General features: G+C 39.0%; 1 protein-coding gene across 1 annotated transcript in view; it reads right to left on the reverse strand.

The window, feature by feature from the left end:
* LOC115128005 (uncharacterized) overlaps positions 1 to 21,865 on the reverse strand; it is a 28,741-nt gene extending 6,876 nt beyond the window's left edge. The window contains exons 1-4 of the mRNA XM_065021444.1: positions 21,586 to 21,865; positions 16,201 to 16,311; positions 12,659 to 12,871; positions 2,493 to 2,649 (exon numbers count right to left, since the gene is read on the reverse strand). Coding sequence (XP_064877516.1) covers positions 2,493 to 2,649; positions 12,659 to 12,871; positions 16,201 to 16,311; positions 21,586 to 21,843 — 739 coding nt within the window. The 5' untranslated portion in view covers positions 21,844 to 21,865. The remainder of the gene's footprint in view (positions 1 to 2,492; positions 2,650 to 12,658; positions 12,872 to 16,200; positions 16,312 to 21,585) is intronic.
* Positions 21,866 to 24,561: the final 2,696 nt, after the last annotated feature.

The raw sequence follows: 24,561 nt of genomic DNA on the forward strand, positions 1-24,561 counted from the left end.
AACCCACTGAACACTGTATCCTACTGAACACTGTATCCTACTGAACACTGTATCCTACTGGACGGTGTAACCTACTGAATGCTGAATCCTACTGAACACTGCAACCTACTGAACGCTGTATCCTACTGGACGGTGTATCCTACTGAACACTGGGCTATACTGTAACCTACTGAATGCCGTATCTTACTGAACACTGACCTACTGAATGCTATGCAATACTGAACTCTGTGTTCTACTAAATGCTGGGCTTTACTGAACGCTGTATCCTACTAAACTCTGTGTTCTACTAAATGCTGGGTTTTACTGAACGCTGAATCCTACTAAACTCTGTGTTCTACTAAATGCTGGGCTTTACTGAACGCTGAATCCTACTAAACTCTGTGTTCTACTAAATGCTGGGCTTTACTGAACGCTGAATCCTACTAAACTCTGTGTTCTACTAAATGCTGGGCTTTACTGAACGCTGAATCCTACTAAACTCTGTGTTCTACTAAATGCTGGGCTTTACTAAACACTGTAACCTACTGAACACGGAATACTACTGAACACTGCAACCTACTGAACGGTGTAACCTACTGAATGCTGAATCCTACTGAACACTGCAACCTACTGAACGCTGTATCCTACTGGACGGTGTATCCTACTGAACACTGGGCTATACTGTAACCTACTGAACACTGGGCTATACTGTAACCTACTGAACACTGGGCTATACTGTATCCTACTGAACACTGGGCTATACTGTAACCTACTGAATGCCGTATCTTACTGAACACTGACCTACTGAATGCTATGCAATACTGAACTCTATTCTACTAAACGCTGTATTCTACTGAATGCTTTATCCTACTGAACTCTGTACCCTACTGAACACTGTGACCTACTAAACCCTGTGTTCTACTAAAAGCTATATCCTACTGAACATGGTAACCTACTGATTACTGTATCCTACTGAACGCTGTATCCTACTGAACGCTGTATCCTACTGAACACTGTATCCTACTGAACACTGGGCCATACTGAATGCTGTATCCTACTGAATGCTGTATCCTACTGAATGCTGTATCCTACTGAACGCTGTATCCTACTGAACACTGGGCCATACTGAATGCTGTATCCTACTGAATGCTGTATCCTACTGAACATGGTAACCTACTGATTACTGTATCCTACTGATTACTGTATCCTACTGAATGCTGTATCCTACTGAACACTGGGCCATACTGAATGCTGTATCCTACTGAATGCTGTATCCTACTGAACATGGTAACCTACTGATTACTGTATCCTACTGAATGCTGTATCCTACTGAATGCTGTATCCTACTGAACATGGTAACCTACTGATTACTGTATCCTACTGATTACTGTATCCTACTGATTACTGTATCCTACTGAATGCTGTATCCTACTGAATGCTGTATCCTACTGAATGCTGTATCCTACTGAACGCTGTATCCTACTGAACACTGGGCCATACTGAACGCAGTGCACTACTTAACACTGTGCCCTGGTAACTATGAAATAACACATATGGAATCATGTAGTAACCAAAAAAGTGTTAAACAAATCAAAATATATTATAGATTTTAGAATCTTCAAAGTAGCCACCCTTCCTTCGCCTTGATGACAGCTTCTGTCAGATGGCATTCTCTCAACCAGTTTCACCTGGAATGCTTTTCCAACAGTCTTGAAGGAGTTTCCACATAAGCTGAGCACTTGTTAGCTGGTTTTCCTTCACTCTGTGGTCCAAATCATCACGAATTGGGTTGAGGTTGGGTGATTGTGGAGGCCAGGTGATCTGATGCAGCACTCCATCACTCTCCTTCTTGGTCAAAAAGCCCTTAACACTTTTTTGGTAACTACATTATTCCATATGTTATTTCATAGTTTTGATGTCTTCACTATTATTCTACAATGTAGAAAATAGTAAAAAACAAAGAAAAACCCTTGAATGGGTAGGTGTGTCCAAACCATAGACTGATACTATACATGGCCCTGGTGTGGAGCGGTCCCTACCTGGTCCCTACTTGTGAAGTGGATGGTGAAAGGTAGGACAGAGCTGAATACGGTTATGGTAAACTACCCTGGTAGGTGTATAGTAACTACAGAGACAGGGTGGGGGTCTGGTACATGGTAGGTATATAGTAACTATAGAGACAGGGTGGGGGTCTGGTACATGGTAGGTGTATAGTAACTATAGAGACTGGGTGGGGGTCTGGTACATGGTAGGTGTATAGTAACTATAGAGACAGGGTGGGGGTCTGGTATGTGGTAGGTGTACAGTAACTACAGAGACGGGGTGGGGGTCTGGTACATGGTAGGTGTATAGTAACTATAGAGACAGGGTGGAGGTCTGGTACATGGTTGGTGTATAGTAACTATAGAGACAGGGTGGGGGTCTGGTACGTGGTAGGTGTATAGTAACCATAGAGACAGGGTGAGGGTCTGGTACCTGGTAGGTGTATAGTAACAGGACTGAAGGGGTGTTACCTGCCAGGTGTATAGTAACAGGGGGGACAGGACTCAAGACTGGTGGGGGTGTGATGTAGAGCTCCATGTCATTGTAGCGGTGTAGCCAGGGTCGGATGTCTCTCTGAGGCAGTGTGGGTCTCTGGGTGTTGCCATGAAGCACATTCTCTCTCCAAGGCTATGGAGGTAGAGACATTACACATTAAGATGCCACACATAGCTGTTTTAAAAACATCACTAACCATAACCCCAACCCTACAGAGATATATATCACTAACCATAACCCCAACCCTACAGAGATATACATCACTAACCCTAACCCCAACCCTACAGAGATATACATCACTAACCATAACCCCATAGAGGTATATATCACTAACCATAACCCCAACCCTACAGAGATATATATCACTAACCATAACCCTATATAGGTATACATCACTAACCATAACCCTACAGAGGTATATATCACTAACCATAACCCCAACCCTACAGAGATATACATCACTAACCATAACCCTATATAGGTATACATCACTAACCATAACCCTACAGAGATATACATCACTAACCATAACCCTATAGAGGTATATATCACTAACCCTAACCCCAACCCTACAGAGATATACATCACTAACCATAACCCCATAGAGGTATATATCACTAACCATAACCCCAACCCTACAGAGATATATATCACTAACCATAACCCCAACCCTACAGAGATATACATCACTAACCATAACCCTATATAGGTATATATCACTAACCATAACTCCAACCCTACAGAGATATACATCACTAACCCTAACCCTACAGAGGTATATATCACTAACCATAACCCCAACCCTACAGAGATATACATCACTAACCATAACCCTACAGAGGTATATATCACTAACCATAACCCTATATAGGTATATATCACTAACCATAACCCTATAGAGGTATATATCACTAACCATAACCCCAACCCTACAGAGATATACATCACTAACCATAACCCTACAGAGGTATATATCACTAACCATAACCCCAACCCTACAGAGATATACATCACTAACCATAACCCTATATAGGTATACATCACTAACCATAACCCTATAGAGGTATATATCACTAACCATAACCCTAACCCTACAGAGATATACATCACTAACCATAACCCTATATAGGTATATATCACTAACCATAACCCTATAGAGGTATATATCACTAACCATAACCCTATAGAGGTATATATCACTAACCATAACCCTATAGAGGTATATATCACTAACCATAACCCTACAGAGATATACATCACTAACCATAACCCTATATAGGTATATATCACTAACCATAACCCTATAGAGGTATATATCACTAACCATAACCCTATATAGGTATATATCACTAACCATAACCCTATATAGGTATATATCACTAACCATAACCCTATATAGGTATATATCACTAACCATAACCCTACAGAGATATACATCACTAACCATAACCCTATAGAGGTATATACCACTAACCATAACCCTATAGAGGTATATATCACTAACCATAACCCTACAGAGATATACATCACTAACCATAACCCCAACCCTACAGAGATATACATCACTAACCATAACCCTACAGAGATATATATTTATTTTTATTTATTTATTTCACCTTTATTTAACCAGGTAAGCAAGTTGAGAACAAGTTCTCATTTACAATTGCGACCTGGCCAAGATAAAGCAAAGCAGTTCGACACATACAACGACACAGAGTTACACATGGAGTAAAACAAACATACAGTCAATAATACAGTAAAAAAAAACAAGTCTATATACAATGTGAGCAAATTAGGTGAGAAGGGAGGTAAAGGCAAAAAAGGCCATGGTGGCAAAGTAAATACAATATAGCAAGTAAAACACTGGAATGGTAGTATTGCAATGGAAGAATGTGCAAAGTAGAAATAAAAATAATGGGGTGCAAAGGAGCAAAATAAATAAATAAATTAAATACAGTTAGGAAAGAGGTAGTTGTTTGGGCTAAATTATAGGTGGGCTATGTACAGGTGCAGTAATCTGTAAGATGCTCTGACAGTTGGTGTTTAAAGCTAGTGAGGAGATAAGTGTTTCCCAATTTAAGAGATTTTTGTAGTTCGTTCCAGTCATTGGCAGCAGAGAACTGGAAGGAGAGGCGGCCAAAGAAAGAATTGGTTTTGGGGGTGACTAGAGAGATATACCACTAACTGGAGCGTGTAACCATAACCCAGGTGGGAGATGCTATGGTGACCAGCGAGCTGAGATAAGGGGGACTTTACCTAGCAGGGTCTTGTAGATGACATGGAGCCAGTGGGTTTGGCGAACCCCAACCCTACAGAGTATGAAGCGAGGGCCAGCCAACGAGAGCGTACAGGTCGCAATGGTGGGTAGTATATGGGGCTTTGGTGACAAAACGGATAGCACTGTGATAGACTGCATCCAATTTGTTGAGTAGGGTATATATCACTAACCATAACCCTATAGAGGTATATATCACTAACCATAACCCTATAGAGGTATATACCACTAACCATAACCCTATAGAGGTATATACCACTAACCATAACCCTATAGAGGTATACATCACTAACCATAACCCTATAGAGGTATATATCACTAACCCTAACCCTATAGAGGTATATATCACTAACCATAACCCTACAGAGATATATATCACTAACCATAACCCTATAGAGGTATATATCACTAACCATAACCCTATAGGAGGTATATATCACTAACCATAACCCTATAGGAGGTATATATCACTAACCATAACCCTATAGAGGTATATACCACTAACCATAACCCTACAGAGATATATATCACTAACCATAACCCTATAGAGGTATATATCACTAACCATAACCCTATAGAGGTATATATCACTAACCCATAACCCAGTGTTTGGTATGTCACATGACCTCCTATCAAATACCAGAGACTACCTACCCTAACCTCATGCATTGATCTGATTTTCTGTAATATACCATGAATGAACAGACCATAATATTGTGACCATAACCATGACCACCAAGGTTCCAAAGAAACCCCTTAGGATTGTGGTCAAGATACATTTTAAAACATTTAATCATGAGTTATTTCTAAATGATTTGGCTGCTGTACCCTGGGAGCTGATTTATCTAGAGGATGATTTGGCTGCTGTATCCTGGGAGCTGATTTATCTAGAGGATGATTTGGCTGCTGTACCCTGGGAGCTGATTTATCTAGAGGATGATTTGGCTGCTGTACCCTGGGAGCTGATTTATCTAGAGGATGATTTGGCTGCTGTACCCTTTAAGCTGATTTATCTAGAGGATGATTTGGCTGCTGTACCCTGGGAGCTGATTTATCTAGAGGATGATTTGGCTGCTGTACCCTGGGAGCTGATTTATCTAGAGGATGATTTGGCTGCTGTACCCTGGGAGCTGATTTATCTAGAGGATGATTTGGCTGCTGTACCCTGGGAGCTGATTTATCTAGAGGATGATTTGGCTGCTGTACCCTGGGGGCTGATTTATCTAGAGGATGATTTGGCTGCTGTACCCTGGGAGCTGATTTATCTAGAGGATGATTTGGCTGCTGTATCCTGGGAGCTGATTTATCTAGAGGATGATTTGGCTGCTGTATCCTGGGAGCTGATTTATCTAGAGGATGATTTGGCTGCTGTACCCTGGGAGCTGATTTATCTAGAGGATGATTTGATTCACGCTAGAGAATGTTTTATTGATTTGCTCACTGAGGTAATGGACCATCATGCCCCTATAAGAAAGAGGACAGTTGGTGCTCGTTCCATCTCCATGGATTGATGATGAACTGGGTGAGGCTTTTTCTCAAAGAAATATGGCAAAAGTCTTCACAGCCAAGTCAAAATGAGAAATTGATTGTAAAAAGGTATGGAACACAGTTAAGGGCTTACTTGGTACATCTATCTCATCATGCCCATCTAGTGTGGAGGTTGGCTTGGTACATCTATCTCATCATGCCCATCTAGTGTGGAGGTTGGCTTGGTACATCTATCTCATCATGCCCATCTAGTGTGGAGGTTTGCTTGGTACGTCTATCTCATCATGCCCATCTAGTGTGGAGGTTGGCTTGGTACATGTATCTCATCATGCCCATCTAGTGTGGAGGTTGGCTTGGTACATCTATCTCATCATGCCCATCTAGTGTGGAGGTTGGCTTGGTACATCTATCTCATCATGCCCATCTAGTGTGGAGGTTGGCTTGGTACATCTATCTCATCATGCCCATCTAGTGTGGAGGTTGGCTTGGTACATCTATCTCATCATGCCCATCTAGTGTGGAGGTTGGCTTGGTACATCTATCTCATCATGCCCATCTAGTGTGGAGGTTTGCTTGGTACATCTATCTCATCATGCCCATCTAGTGTGGAGGTTGGCTTGGTACATCTATCTCATCATGCCCATCTAGTGTGGAGGTTTGCTTGGTACATCTATCTCATCATGCCCATCTAGTGTGGAGGTTGGCTTGGTACATCTATCTCATCATGCCCATCTAGTGTGGAGGTTTGCTTGGTACATCTATCTCATCATGCCCATCTAGTGTGGAGGTTGGCTTGGTACATCTATCTCATCATGCCCATCTAGTGTGGAGGTTGGCTTGGTACATCTATCTCATCATGCCCATCTAGTGTGGAGGTTGGCTTGGTACATCTATCTCATCATGCCCATCTAGTGTGGAGGTTGGCTTGGTACATCTATCTCATCATGCCCATCTAGTGTAGAGGTTGGCTTGGTACATCTATCTCATCATGCCCATCTAGTGTGGAGGTTGGCTTGGTACATCTATCTCATCATGCCCATCTAGTGTGGAGGTTGGCTTGGTACATCTATCTCATCATGCCCATCTAGTGTGGAGGTTGGCTTGGTACATCTATCTCATCATGCCCATCTAGTGTGGAGGTTGGCTTGGTACATCTATCTCATCATGCCCATCTAGTGTGGAGGTTGGCTTGGTACATCTATCTCATCATGCCCATCTAGTGTGGAGGTTGGCTTGGTACATCTATCTCATCATGCCCATCTAGTGTGGAGGTTGGCTTGGTACATCTATCTCATCATGCCCATCTAGTGTGGAGGTTGGCTTGGTACATCTATCTCATCATGCCCATCTAGTGTGGAGGTTGGCTTGGTACATCTATCTCATCATGCCCATCTAGTGTGGAGGTTGGCTTGGTACATCTATCTCATCATGCCCATCTAGTGTGGAGGTTGGCTTGGTACATCTATCTCATCATGCCCATCTAGTGTGGAGGTTGGCTTGGTACATCTATCTCATCATGCCCATCTAGTGTGGAGGTTGGCTTGGTACATCTATCTCATCATGCCCATCTAGTGTGGAGGTTGGCTTGGGAGGTTGGCTTGGTACATCTATCTCATCATGCCCATCTAGTGTGGAGGTTGGCTTGGTACATCTATCTCATCATGCCCATCTAGTGTGGAGGTTGGCTTGGTACATCTATCTCATCATGCCCATCTAGTGTGGAGGTTGGCTTGGTACATCTATCTCATCATGCCCATCTAGTGTGGAGGTTGGCTTGGTACATCTATCTCATCATGCCCATCTAGTGTGGAGGTTGGCTTGGTACATCTATCTCATCATGCCCATCTAGTGTGGAGGTTGGCTTGGTACATCTATCTCATCATGCCCATCTAGTGTGGAGGTTGGCTTGGTACATCTATCTCCTCATGCTCATCTAGTGTGGAGGTTGGCTTGGTACATCTATCTCCTCATGCTCATCTAGTGTGGAGGTTGGCTTGGTACATCTATCTCCTCATGCCCATCTAGTGTGGAGGTTGGCTTGGTACATCTATCTCATCATGCCCATCTAGTGTGGAGGTTGGCTTGGTACATCTATCTCATCATGCCCATCTAGTGTGGAGGTTGGCTTGGTACATCTATCTCATCATGCCCATCTAGTGTGGAGGTTGACTTGGTACATCTATCTCATCATGCCCATCTAGTGTGGAGGTTGGCTTGGTACATCTATCTCATCATGCCCATCTAGTGTGGAGGTTGACAGGAGAATAATAACAAAACCAGTTGATATTGCCAATCATTTTGCAGATTTCTTTACAAAGAAATGTAAACATACATTCTTCCAAACAAGCTATGGTCCAATGGATTGATGATCATATTATGAGCAATAAGATCTGCTCTTTTAGTCTACAAACGGTGTCAGTGGAGGAGGTGTTAAACCTTTTGAAGTCAATACCTGATGGTAAATCTACAGGTTATGGTCTTATGGACATTTTTTTGCTCCGCTGTGCTGCTCCCCAGATTGCAGATCCACTGGGATACATATTTAATTGGTCACTGGAAAAGGGGATGTTTGCAAATGTATGGAAGCATGCTAAACTGTGTCCTATTCCGAAAGACTGCAAAGAACCAATTACTCCTGCCAATAGTCGACCAATTAGTCTACTCCCTACACTCAGTAAGATATTGGAGGGTATTGTGAGTAGACAAATATGGGAGTACATGGAAAACAACGATCTGATTACAGCCAATCAGCTTATTGCAAACACCATTCACCTACCACTGCATTGGTTAACATGACTGACAACATTAATGCGTCATGGTTTTAAGGAGGTAGTACTGAATTGGGTACAGTCATATCAAACTGACAGGAAACAGTCCACTTATATCAATGGTTAATTTTCTGCTGAACACCGCCTTGGGCCACTTCTTTATTTAACTTCATATGGCTGCAGGGGCAGCATTGAGTAGCTTGGATGAAAAGGTGCCCATTGTAAACGGCCAGCTCCTCAGTCAATAATATATGCATATTATTATTAGTATTGGATAAAAAACACTCTAAAGTTTCCAAAACTGTCAAAATATTGTCTGTGGGTATAACAGAACTGATATTGCAGGCGAAACCCTGAGGAAAATTAAACCAGGAAGTGGCTTCTATTTTGAAAACTCCATGTTCCATAGCCTGCCTTCGCCCCATTTAAAGGGATATCAATCAGATTCATTTTCCTATCGCTTCCTCAAGGTGTCAACAGTCTTCAGACATAGTTTCAGGCTTTTATTTTGAAAAATGAGCCAGAAAGATAACATCGCGTCGTGATCACATGAGTTTTGCTCGCGCAACAGAGTTTGGACAGCTATTGCTTTTCCCTCTCTTACTATGAAAGACATTTGCGGTTGATATATTATTGATTATATATTTTAAAAACAACCTGAGGATTGATTATAAAAAACGTTTAACATGTTTCTGTGGACATTATGGAAACTATTTGGAATTTGTCTGCGTTGTCGTGACCGCTCTTTCCTGTGGATTTCTGAACATAACGCGCCAAATAAACTGAGGTATTTTGGATATAAAAAATCATCTTTATGGAACAAAAGGAACATTTGTTGTGTAACTGGGAGTCTCGTGAGTGAAAACATCCAAAGATCATCAAAGGTAAATAATTCATTTGATTGCTTTTCTGATTTTCGTGACCAAGCTACTTAATGCTAAGTGTACATAATGTTTTGTGGTTCGATCGATAAACTTACACAAACGCTTGGATTGCTTTCACTGTAAAGCATAATTTCAAAATCTGACACGACATGTGGATTAACAAAAGGCTAAGCTGTGTTTTCCTATATTGCACTTGTGATTTCATGAATATAAATATTTTTAGCAATATTTATTGAATGTAGCACTATGCTATTCAGCGGTTGTTGATGACACTTATCCCGTTAACGGGATTGCAGCCATAACAAGTTAATATATACGAACAACCTTCCCTATGCCTTAGCTGAAACTCAAGCTACTATATTTGCAGATGGTACTAGAATTTATGCAGCAAAATAATTGGTTCAACAGGTACATCAAGCTTTACAAGAAGATTTGGAGAATATCAGGGAGTGGGTTTGCCAGAACAAACTTGTTTTAAACACCAAGAAAACCAAAGATATTTTGGTCTGTTCCACTAGGAAACAACTATATCCTCCTGATTCCTTCTTACAAGCAGTGATTTGGAGAATATCAGGGAGTGGGTTTGCTAGTGACTCGGTCTATAAGAAAGTGGTCAGATGAAGCAGATGCTAAACTACAGGACTGTTTTGCCATCACAGACTGGAACATGTTCCGGGATTCTTCCGATGGCATTGAGGAGTACACCACATCAGTCACTGGCTATATCAATAAGTGCATAGAGAACGTCATCCCCACAGTGACTGTACGTACATACCCCAACCAGAAGCCATGGATTACGGGGCTGCAGGGTAGCCTAGTGGTTAGAGCGTTGGACTAGTAACCGGAAGGTTGCGAGTTCAAACCCCCGAGCTGACAAGGTACAAATCTGTCGTTCTGCCCCTGGCAGCTTTGAAGTATGGAAAACCCTTTCCCACCTGGACAAAAGGAACACTTGTGTGAGAATGCTATTCATTGACTACAGCTCAGCGTTCAAAGACCATAGTACCCTCAAAGCTCATCAATAAGCTAAGGATCCTGGCTCTGCAACTGGATCCTGGACTTCCTGACGGGCCGCCCCCAGGTGGTGAGGGTAGATAGCAACACATCTGCCATGCTGATCCTTAACACTGGAGGTCCACAGGGGTGCGTGCTCAGTCCCCTCCTGTATTCCCTGTTCACCCACGACTGCAAGGCCAGGCACGACTCCAACACCATCATTAAGTTTGCAGATGACACAACAGTTTGCAGATCACCAACAACGACGAGACAGCCTATAGGGAGGAGGTCAGAGACTTGGCCGGGTGGTACCAGAATAACAACCTATCCCTCAACATAACCAAGACTAAGGAGATGATTGTGGACTACAGGAAAAGGAGGACCGAGAACACACCCATTCTCATCGACGGGGCTTTAGTGGAGCAGGTTGAGAGCTTCAAGTTCCTTGGTGTCCACATCAAGAACAAACTAGAATGGTCCAAACACACCAAGACAGTTGTGAAGAGGGCACGACAAAGCCTATTCCCCCTCAGGAAACGAAAAAGATTTGGCATGAGTCCTGAGATCCTCAAAAGGTTCTACAGCTGCAACATCGAGAGCATCATGACTGGTTGCATCACTGCCTGGTACGGAAATTGCTCAGCCTCTGACCACAAGGCACTACAGATGGTAGTGCGAACGGCCCAGTACATCACTGGGGCTAAACTGCCTGCCATCCAGGACCTCTACACCAGGCGGTGTCAGAGGAAGGCCCTAAACATTGTCAAAGACCCCAGCCACCCCAGTCATAGACTGTTCTCTCTACTACCGCATGGCAAGTGGTGCCAAGTCTAGGACAAAAAGGCTTCTCAACAGTTTTTACCCCTAAGCCATAAGCCTCCTGAACAGGTAATCAAATGGCTCCCCAGACTATTTGCATTGTGTGCCCCTCCCAACCCCTCTTTTTACGCTGCTGCTACTCTCTGTTTATCATATATGCATAGTCACTTTAACTATACATTCATGTACATACTACCTCAATTGGGCTGACCAACCACATTGACTAACCGGGCTGTCTGCATTGTGTCCCACCACTCGCCAACCCCTCTTTTACGCTACTGCTACTCTCTGTTCATCATGTATGCATAGTCACTTTAACCATCTCTACATGTACATACTACCTCAATCAGCCTGACTAACAGGTGTCTGTATATAGCCTCACTACTTTTATAGCCTCGCTACTGTATATAGCCTGTCTTTTTACTGTTGTTTTATTTCTTTACTTACCTATTGTTCACCTAATACCTTTTTTGCCCTATTGGTTAGAGCCTGTAAGTAAGCGTTTCACTGTAAGGTCTACACCTGTCGTATTCGGCGCACGTGACAAATAAACTTTGATTTGATTCTAGGAAGTTTTTCCTAGCCACCTTGATTCTACACCTGCATTGCTTGCTGTTTGGGGTTTTAGGCTGGGTTTCTATACAGCACTTTGTGACATCAGCTGATGTAAGAAGGGCTTTATAAATACATTTGATTGATTGATTGAATGAGTGAGAAGTATTGTTTTCAGTTGCAGAACATACTGGTGATGGTGAAGGCTGCTGAAACCTGGGTTGTGAATGTGAATGAATGTGCCTTAATGAATGTGAAAGAATGTGCCTTTATGAATGTGAATGAATGTGCATTAATGAATGTGACCCTGATGTAACCGGACCTCTGACCCCTAACCTCTGGGCTATCTATGATATCACCTTCCTGAGCTCGTCCCTGCGGGCCTCATCGGGGTGTCTGGGGTGTTCGTTGGCCTCGATGGAACTCCTGAAGCCTGGGTAGAGGAAGCCATCGTGGGTCCTCCAGGCTGCCCTCCTCTGGGCCTCCCTAGCCTTCCGCTCAGCCTCTACCTCCTGGGGGTCGACTGTAGCGCTGTGGTACTGCTGGTTGTAGGGCCACCTCTGCCCTAAAGACTGCATAGGGAGAGGAAGCGAGTATATTTAGCCCCTCTTGGAAGACAATGGAAGTACACTGAACAAAAATATAAGCACAACATGCAACAATTTAAACGTTTTTACTTAGTTACAGTTCATATAAGAAATTCCGTGTTTTAAAATACATTCATTAGGCCCTAATCTATGGATTTCACATGACTGGGAATACAGATGTGCATCTGTTGGTCACAGATACCTTTCTTTAAAAAAGTAGGGACGTGGATCAGAAAACCAGTCAGTAGCTGGTGTGACCATCAATTGCCTCATTCAGTGGGACACATCTGCTTTGCATAGAGTTGATCAGGCTGTTGAACATGCTTAATGGTTGACATGTCTGGTGAGTATGCAGGCCATGGACAAACTGGGACATTTTCAGCTTCCAGGAATTGTGTACAGATCCTTGAGACGTGGGTCATGCATTATCATGCTGAAACATGAGGTGATGGAGGCGAATGAAAGGCACGACAATGGGCCTGAGGAGCTCATCACGGTATCTCTGTGCATTCAAATTACCATCGATAAAATGCAATTGTGTCCATAGCTCATGCCTGCCCATACCATAACCCCACTGCCACCATGGGGCACTCGGTTCACAACGCTGACATCAGTATGCCCATACCATAACCCCACTGCCACCATGGGGCACTCGGTTCACAACGCTGACATCAGTATGCCCATACCATAACCCCACTGCCACCATGGGGCACTCTGTTCATACCATAACCCCACCTCCACCATGGGGCACTCTGTTCATACCATAACCCCACTGCCACCATGGGGCACTCTGTTCATACCATAACCCCACCTCCACCATGGGGCACTCGGTTCATACCATAACCCCACCTCCACCATGGGGCACTCGGTTCACAACATAACCCCACTGCCACCATGGGGCACTCTGTTCATACCATAACCCCACCTCCACCATGGGGCACTCGGTTCACAACATAACCCCACCTCCACCATGGGGCACTCGGTTCACAACGCTGACATCAGCAAACCGCTTGCCCACACAACGCCATACAGTACTCTTGTTTTGTACTTTAGACGCTTTTATTGTTTTGTATCGTTCAATGTTCCTCGTCATTAAACTCACTAACTGCACTTGCTTCCTGACTCCCTGCATCTACATTACAGAAATAAGCTTTTGGTGCGTATGGAACAATTCTGGGATCTTTTATTTCAGCTCATGAAACATGGGACCAACACTTTTCCACACGCCCCGTTGCTGAAACACCCAGATCCTAAGCTACCCTTTGTGGTGGGCGTGGGAGCTGTCCTGTCACAACGTCAGGGTAATCAACAAAAACTGCATCCATGTGCATACTACTCTAAAAAAACTGTCCCCTGCAGAGAGGAACTATGACTTCGGTGATCGATAGCTCCTGGCGGTGAAGTTGGCATTAGAGGAGTGGAGACACCGGCACCACGGACCCGTTTCTCATCCTCATCAACCACCGGAACTTGGAGTACATACGGACAGCGAGAAAGCTAAATCCGGACATCCGCCAGGCTCTGGAGAGGGAACCCGCACCGGCTACCTGTCCTCCAGAGCGCACCTACATTCCCACTGAGGTAAGGGATTGACTTTTGACCTGGGTGCAATCATCCCTTGTCGCTGAACACCCAGGTATCACCCACACCACTCAATCCATCTCCATTAAGAACTGGTAACCCACCTTGGCGCAGGACGTCTCCTGCTACGTCAACTCCTGCTCCGTATGTACTGTCATGACGTTGCCCTCTTTGGGAACAGCGAGCACCATACCCCTCCCTCTGTCTCCTACACTCAGGCTGCTGTGACCTCAGGTCGTAAATTCCTGGAGGAAATTATCTCCTCATGGCCACAGTATAGAGCGAGAGTGAGTTTCCATAGAGAGAACAAAGGAATTCCTTCCACCTCACGGAACTTGAGGTCCGAACAACATTTATGTTCTGGAGAAGGTATAAAAGATTGGTGAAGAATCCAGCTACGAACTGGTCCATTTGGTACAATTTTGTGAAACTCATGGGAGCTAATACGGCCACATTACCATAATGCTGTTTATACAATAGCCTCAGATATGAGGCCTACATCTAATTGTTGTATAAGATGAATGTGTGAGGATGATACTGTTTGTGAAATTGTGTAATGTGATTTTGGACTGTTTAATGAAGGAAACTCCTATTCCCTTTGGAGTTTAACTAAATCAGAGGACTGCCCATGAGCACAGTTATGGTCTGGTGTCCTGGGACAGGCCCTTTTCTGCTCTTCCGAATAAAACCCCCACCTTGAGAATTTCTCAACAAACCGTGTTTCTCTCAATCACAAGAGGACAAAGGTTGCAGACCAGCTTACCTCGATAACGAGAGGGCCAAGGTGTGAGTAGATGGCTGAATCTTTTAACCATACCACATGGTTAAACTCTTAGACTAATCGATACCAACAGAATAGAACAAGTCTTTGATATTAACTACTAGTCTGCAGTTAGGAATTCGGTATCATTGAACGCGAAGACCGACAACCGCCGAAAAATCTATTCTATAACAACATGTATGAATGTCACTCTGAACTAACCATTCTAGCCACGACAGACAGAGAGAGAGGGCGGACAAACTCTCCAACAGAAACAAACTTTTCAACAGAGATCCCGACGACACACTGAGCGTAAATATATTTATTGATTGCAATTGTTCCCGAATGAGTGAGCGTTCATGTGCAAAGGATTAGCATTTCAATTGTTATAATTATCAACTGTGTAGTGTCTCATGTCAGTTGACCCCCACTTCCCTTTCTGTCCACCAAGCCGTGATGCCGGTTTATCCCACTAGGGAATCTCCGTTATCCTTTCCTTGTAACTGTCTACTGTTTGTTTATGCATTTCTGTGAATTACTTAGTTAGTAAATCAATTATTTAAGACAATTGATGTATGGATGACTCACAGTGAAGACTGGGTTCGTGCAGATAACCAACAATTTACGACGTTTGGAATGAGAGTAACAAATCAAATCAAATTTATTTATATAGCCCTTCGTACATCAGCTGATGTCTGATGAATTGCAAAAATCGCTGTGTAGAATCAATCTACTCTGTACCATAACCTGCTCCATCCCAGTGTAGCATGTTTCTACCCTGTACCACATCCTGCTCCATCCCAGTGTGGCATGTTTCTACCCTGTACCACATCCTGCTCCATCCCAGTGTAGCATGTTTCTACCCTCTACCACATCCTGCTCCATCCCAGTGTGGCATGTTTCTACCCTGTACCACATCCTGCTCCATCCCAGTGTAGCATGTTTCTACCCTGTACCACATCCTGCTCCATACCTGCATTGTGGTCTGAATGCTGTGTCTTTCGTCATCCAGTGGAGCTAGCAGTACCGCAGGTCTGGCCCTCTGCAGCTGAAGACTGGCCTGCCGCACCTCCGCAATGTTGGCCTGAGAATACATATGGATGGGTTGGATCAGAGTTACTGCAATGAAATGGTATTTGTTAAAAAAAAAAACATCTAATCAAATCACATTTTATTGGACACATACAGGCGTTTAGCAGGTGTAGCGAAATGCCCCTTGGCAACTTTATTTATTTAGCCTGGTCCTACATCTGTTTGTGCTGTCCATTAGTCTGGTCTCAGAGCAAAACGTATTATATCTTACTAAAATCTATTTAGTATGTGTTACAGGCTTTGGTTTTTCCATTTATATTTTAAGGTTGGACGTTAGCATGTAGGGCGCACCGATTGGCGTCACCTCGTTAGTCATAAGGTGTTACACCTGTGCTGGTTTGTCACCTCTTTAGTGGGAAGGTGTTTCACCTGTGATGATTGAGGTGTTATTTACGCGTCTGGCCCAGTGCTCCAGTTGTCTTGAGAGATGTGGAGGGTGAACACCTTCAGTTGACCCAGTGCTCCAGTTGTCTTGAGAGATGTGGAGGGTGAACACCTTCAGTTGACCCAGTGCTCCAGTTGTCTTGAGAGATGTGGATGGTGAACACCTTCAGTTGACCCAGTGCTCCAGTTGTCTTGAGAGATGTGGAGGGTGAACACCTTCAGTTGGCGCTCCCTATTTTATTTCTAGACAAACCATTCTTTATCTGATCTTCCCTGTTTTCCTCTTTGCTCCACTTTTTGGTTTGATTCCTGTCTTTATGTGTGGGTGTCTTTTAGGTTCTAGTTGTTATTGCTAGTCAACTGTCAGTGGAAGAAGCCCCCTGAAAACCCCTCCTGTTTCATTTTGGGTTTGCTCAGTGACTCTGCAGAACACTGTTTGTTTTGTATCCGCCAGTTTGTCATTACTGCCATGAGAAATTGTCTCTGTGTCCTACGTTGAGATAAAAAATTATTTGGGGAGCAGTCCAGCCCATTAAGTCTCTGGTCTATCTCCATAACAAGATTTTGGATCAGATATGTATGAACCCTTTGTTTCAGATGGGTTTGTGTCTCTGCAGAGGGGAGATGCTGGTAAGCAGCCGGAGAAGATACTGTGAGACATTGGGGCAGCCCAGTCCTTCATTTTGGAGGGTGTTTTGCCTTTGGCTGAAACTTCAGCAACTGGTTAAAGTGTGTTAGTGGAGATGGGTTGCATGGAAGATCCTTTGTATTATGTAGAATACGAATCTGATCTATTATCTGGTTTCTTCTTGTATTTGTGGTATTGACCTGTTGAGCTGTCTGTTTGAACTACTATTTTATTAAAACGGCGTTGTTGGTTAAGGGCTTCTAAGTAAGAATTTCAATGTACACCTGTTGTATTCGGCGCATGTGACAAATACAATTTGATTTGCAACGGCACACCTGTCTGTATAAGGTCCCACAGTCGAAGGAATTGTCCGTAGAGCTCCGGGACAGGATTGTGTCGAAGCACCGATCTGGGGTAGGGTACCAAAATATTTCTGCAGCATTGAAGGTCCCCAAGAACACAGTGGCCTCCATCATTCTTAAATGGAAGAAGTTTTGAACCAAGACTTTTTCTAGAGCTGGCTGCCCAGCCAAATTGAGCAATCGCGGGAGAAGAGCCTTCGTCAGTGAGGTGACCAAGATCCCGATGGTCACTCTGACAGAGTTCCAGAGTTCCTGTGTGGGGATGGGAGAACCTTGCAGAAGGACAACCATCTCTGCAGCAATCAGGCCTTTATGGTAGAGTTGCCAGACTGAAGCCACTCCTCAGGAATAGGCACACGCCCGCTTGGAGGACTCTTGTCTGATAAAACCAAGATTGAACTATTTGGCCTGAATGCCAAGTGTCTGGATGAAACCTGACTCCATCCCTACGGTGAGTATGGTGATGGTAGCATCATGCTGTGGGGATGTTTTTCTGCGGTGGAGACTTGAAGACTTGTCAAGATCAAGGGAAAGATGAACGGAGCAAAGTACAGAGAGCTCTTTGATGAATACTTGCTCCAGAGTGCTCAGGGCCTCAGACCTTCTAACTGGACAACAACCCTAAGCACAGCAAAGATAATGCAGGAGCCCAAACTTGAACCTGATCGAACAGCTCTGGAGAGACCTGAAAATAGCTGTGCAGCGAGGCTCCCCATCCAACCTGACAGAGCTTGAGAGGATCTGCAGAGAAGAACTGGATAAACTACTCAAATACAGATGTGCCAAGCTTGTAGAATCATACCCAAGAAGACTCGAGGCTGTAGTCACTGCCACTGTTACTGTTTTTGCATTGTCATTATGGGGTATTGTGTTTAGATTGATGAGGGGGAAAAAACTATTTTATCCATTTTATATTAATATTAAGGCTAACATAGTGGAAAAAGTCAAGGGGTCTGAACTTTCCGAGTGCACAGTATTTTACGATTGCATTGGTAGGCCAATGTAATGTAACGTAGAGTAACATATCAAATCAAATCAAATCAAATGTATTTATATAGCCCTTCGTACATCAGCTGATATCTCAAAGTGCTGTACAGAAACCCAGCCTAAAACCCCAAACAGCAAACAATGCAGGTGTAAAAGCACGGTGGCTAGGAAAAACTCCCTAGAAAGGCCAAAACCTAGGAAGAAACCTAGAGAGGAACCAGGCTATGTGGGGTGGCCAGTCCTCTTCTGGCTGTGCCGGGTAGAGATTATAACAGAACATGACCAAGATGTTCAAATGTTCATAAATGACCAGCATGGTCGAATAATAATAAGGCAGAACAGTTGAAACTGGAGCAGCAGCACAGTCAGGTGGACTGGGGACAGCAAGGAGTCATCATGTCAGGTAGTCCTGGGGCACGGTCCTAGGGCTCAGGTCCTCCGAGAGAGAGAGAAAGAAAGAGAGAATTTGAGAGAGCATATGTGGGGTGGCCAGTCCTCTTCTGGCTGTGCCGGGTGGAGATTATAACAGAACGTGGCCAAGATGTTCAAATGTTCATAAATGACCAGCATGGTTGAATAATATATCATACTAAATGGAGTGGCGCAAATATTTTAATATATATTTTACTCTGAGACCAAATTGTGTCCATAGCATTTGGCAAGACAGCACAAACAGATCACGTGACAGGGCAATTATTTAATCACTATTAGTCTGGTTCAGACCTTATTTAATCACTATTAGCCTGGTTCAGACCTTATTTAATCACTATTAGCCTGGTTCAGACCTTATTTAATCACTATTAGCCTGGTTCAGACCTTATTTAATCACTATTAGCCTGGTTCAGACCTTGATGTACCAACTCCTCTGATGATCGTTTTCTTTCCTTCACACACTCTCTAAACTACCACACACACACACACATTCACTCCTCTCTCTCTCTCACACATGTACTCCTCTTGCTCTCTCTCTCTCACACTCTCTCTCCTACATATGGAAATCTGGTACCAAGCTATACTGTACATAATTGCATTGCATAACATAAGATTACATAATACAGCATAGCATTATATAGCATAACATAATATAGCATAATATAATATAATAAAGCATAACATTATATAGCATAATATAACATAATTTAGCATAGCATTATATAGCATACCATAATATAGCACAATATAATATAATACAGCATAGCATTATATAGCATAACATAATATAGCACAATATAATATAGCATAATATAACATAACATAACATAGCATAACATAATATAATATAACATAACATAGCATAACATAATATAGTATAACATAATATAGCATAAAAGAGAATTGCATAATATAACATACCATAGCATAACATACTATAGTATAACATAATATAGCATAATATAGAATTGCAGAATATAGCATAACATAATATAGCAGAGCATAATATAACATAACATAGCATAACATAATATAGTATAACATAATATAGCATAAAATAGAATTGCATAATATAACATAACATAGCATAACATACTATAGTATAACATAATATAGCATAATATAGCATTGCAGAATATAGCATAACATTATATAGCATAATAGCATAATATAACATAACATAGCATAACATAATATAGTATAACATAATATAACATAATATAGCATAATATAACATAATATAGCATAATATAGCATAACATAATATAATATAGCATAATATAGCATAATATAACATAATATAGCATAATATAGCATAATATAACATAATATAGCATAATATAGCATAATATAACATAATACAGCATAATATAGCATAACATAATATAGCATAATATAATATAACATAATATAGCATAATATAACATAATATAGCATAATACAGCATAATACAGCATAATATAGCATAATATAGCATAATATAACATAATATAGCATAATATAGCATAATATAACATAATACAGCATAATATAGCATAACATAATATAGCATAATATAATATAACATAATATAGCATAATATAACATAATATAGCATAATACAGCATAATACAGCATAATATAGCATAATATAGCATAATATAACATACTACAGCATAATATAACATAATATAACATAATATAGCATAATATAGCATTGCAGAATATAGCATAACATTATATAGCATAATAGCATAATATAACATAACATAGCATAACATAATATAGTATAACATAATATAGCATAATACAGCATAACATAATATAACATAATATAACATAATATAACATAATATAGCATAATATAGCATAATATAGCATAATATAGCATAATATAACATAATATAACATAATATAGCATAATATAGCATAATATAGCATAATATAGCATAATATAGCATAATATAGCATAATATAACATAATATAACATAATATAGCATAATATAGCATAATATAACATAATATAACATAATATAGCATAATATAACATAATATAGCATAACATAACATAATATAGCATAATATAACATAATATAGCATAATATAACATAATATAACATAATATAACATAATATAGCATAACATAACATAATATAACATAATATAGCATAATATAACATAATATAGCATAATATAACATAATATAACATAATATAACATAATATAGCATAACATAACATAATATAACATAATATAACATAATATAACATAATATAGCATAACATAACATAATATAACATAATATAACATAATATAACATAATATAGCATAATATAACATAACATAGCATAATATAACATAACATAATATAGCTTTACATAACATATTATATCATAACATAAAATAGCTTAAAATGGCATAGCATAGCATTGCATAACATAACATAGCATAAACAGGGATAGTATAGCGTAACATAACACAAGACACCACAACCTGTATAAAATCTTTGGTGAGTTCGTTCATCTGCTGGTTGGAGAGGTAATGTTTCCACTGTAAATAGGGAGCATTGTGTGTATCCACGTGGCATTGTGTGTTCTCTGAGCCATGGTGTGACAACACATCAGCCTCTGCTGCACCACTACCCAGCAGCCTCTGCTGCCACCTCCCAGGGTGCACCGCTCCAAACTCCTTGGTCATGGAGAGGACCATCTCAGCCGACGGGAACAGATTGTTCTGGACAACGTCCTTCATCTTCCTCAGTTGGACCAGCAGGCTCAACCTGAAGAATCATATACAACTATATTAACCATATACAACTATATTAACTATATACAACTATATACAACTATATTAACTATATTAACCACATACAACTATATTAACTATATTAACCACATACAACTATATTAACCATATACAACTATATTAACTATATACAACTATATACAACTATATTAACCATATACAACTATATTAACTATATACAACTATATTAACTATATACAACTATATACAACTATATTAACTATATACAACTATATTAACTATATACAACTATATTAACTATATACAACTATATTAACTATATACAACTATATTAACTATATACAACTATATACAACTATATTAACTATATACAACTATATACAACTATATTAACTATATACAACTATATACAACTATATTAACTATATACAACTATATACAACTATATTAACTATATACAACTATATACAACTATATTAACTATATACAACTATATTAACTATATACAACTATATTAACTATATACAACTATATTAACTATATACAACTATATTAACCACATACAACTATATTAACTATATACAACTATATTAACTATATTAACTATATTAACTATATTAACCATATACAACTATATTAACTATATTAACTATATTAACTATATTAACTATATACAACTATATTAACTATATACAACTATATACAACTATATTAACCACATACAACTATATTAACTATATACAACTATATTAACTATATACAACTATATTAACTATATTAACTATATACAACTATATTAACTATATACAACTATATTAACTATATTAACTATATTAACTATATACAACTATATTAACCATATACAACTATATTAACCACATACAACTATATTAACTATATACAACTATATTAACTATATACAACTATATTAACCATATACAACTATATTAACTATATTAACTATATACAACTATATTAACCATATACAACTATATTAACCACATACAACTATATTAACTATATACAACTATATTAACTATATTAACTATATTAACTATATTAACTATATACAACTATATTAACCACATACAACTATATTAACTATATACAACTATATTAACTATATTAACTATATACAACTATATACAACTATATTAACTATATTAACTATATACAACTATATACAACTATATTAACTATATTAACTATATACAACTATATTAACTATATTAACTATATACAACTATATTAACCATATTAACTATATACAACTATATACAACTATATTAACTATATTAACTATATACAACTATATACAACTATATTAACTATATACAACTATATTAACCATATTAACTATATACAACTATATACAACTATATTAACCATATTAACTATATACAACTATATACAACTATATTAACTATATACAACTATATACAACTATATTAACTATATTAACTATATACAACTATATACAACTATATTAACTATATACAACTATATACAACTATATTAACTATATTAACTATATACAACTATATACAACTATATTAACTATATTAACTATATACAACTATATTAACTATATTAACTATATACAACTATATACAACTATATTAACTATATTAACTATATACAACTATATTAACTATATACAACTATATACAACTATATTAACTATATACAACTATATTAACTATATACAACTATATTAACTATATACAACTATATACAACTATATTAACTATATTAACTATATACAACTATATTAACTATATACAACTATATTAACTATATACAACTATATTAACTATATACAACTATATTAACCATATACAACTATATTAACTATATTAACCATATTAACCATATACAACTATATTAACTATATTAACTATATACAACTATATTAACTATATTAACTATATACAACTATATTAACTATATTAACCACATACAACTATATTAACTATATACAACTATATTAACTATATTAACTATATACAACTATATTAACTATATTAACTATATTAACTATATTAACTATATTAACCATATACAACTATATTAACCACATACAACTATATTAACTATATTAACTATATTAACTATATACAACTATATTAACTATATACAACTATATTAACTATATACAACTATAGTAACTATATACAACTATATTAACTATATTAACCATATACAACTATATTAACTATATACAACTATATTAACTATATTAACTATATTAACTATATACAACTATATTAACTATATACAACTATATTAACTATATTAACTATATACAACTATATTAACTATATTAACCACATACAACTATATTAACTATATTAACCACATACAACTATATTAACCACATACAACTATATTAACTATATTAACCACATACAACTATATTAACTATATACAACTATATTAACTATATTAACTATATACAACTATATTAACTATATACAACTATATTAACTATATTAACTATATTAACTATATTAACCACATACAACTATATTAACTATATTAACCATATACAACTATATTAACTATATTAACTATATTAACTATATTAACCACATACAACTATATTAACCATATACAACTATATACAACTATATTAACCATATACAACTATATTAACTATATTAACCATATACAACTATATGAACTATATTAACCATATACAAC

The sequence above is a fragment of the Oncorhynchus nerka genome, linkage group LG2, assembly GCF_034236695.1.
Source record: "Oncorhynchus nerka isolate Pitt River linkage group LG2, Oner_Uvic_2.0, whole genome shotgun sequence".
Classification (NCBI taxonomy): domain Eukaryota; kingdom Metazoa; phylum Chordata; class Actinopteri; order Salmoniformes; family Salmonidae; genus Oncorhynchus; species Oncorhynchus nerka.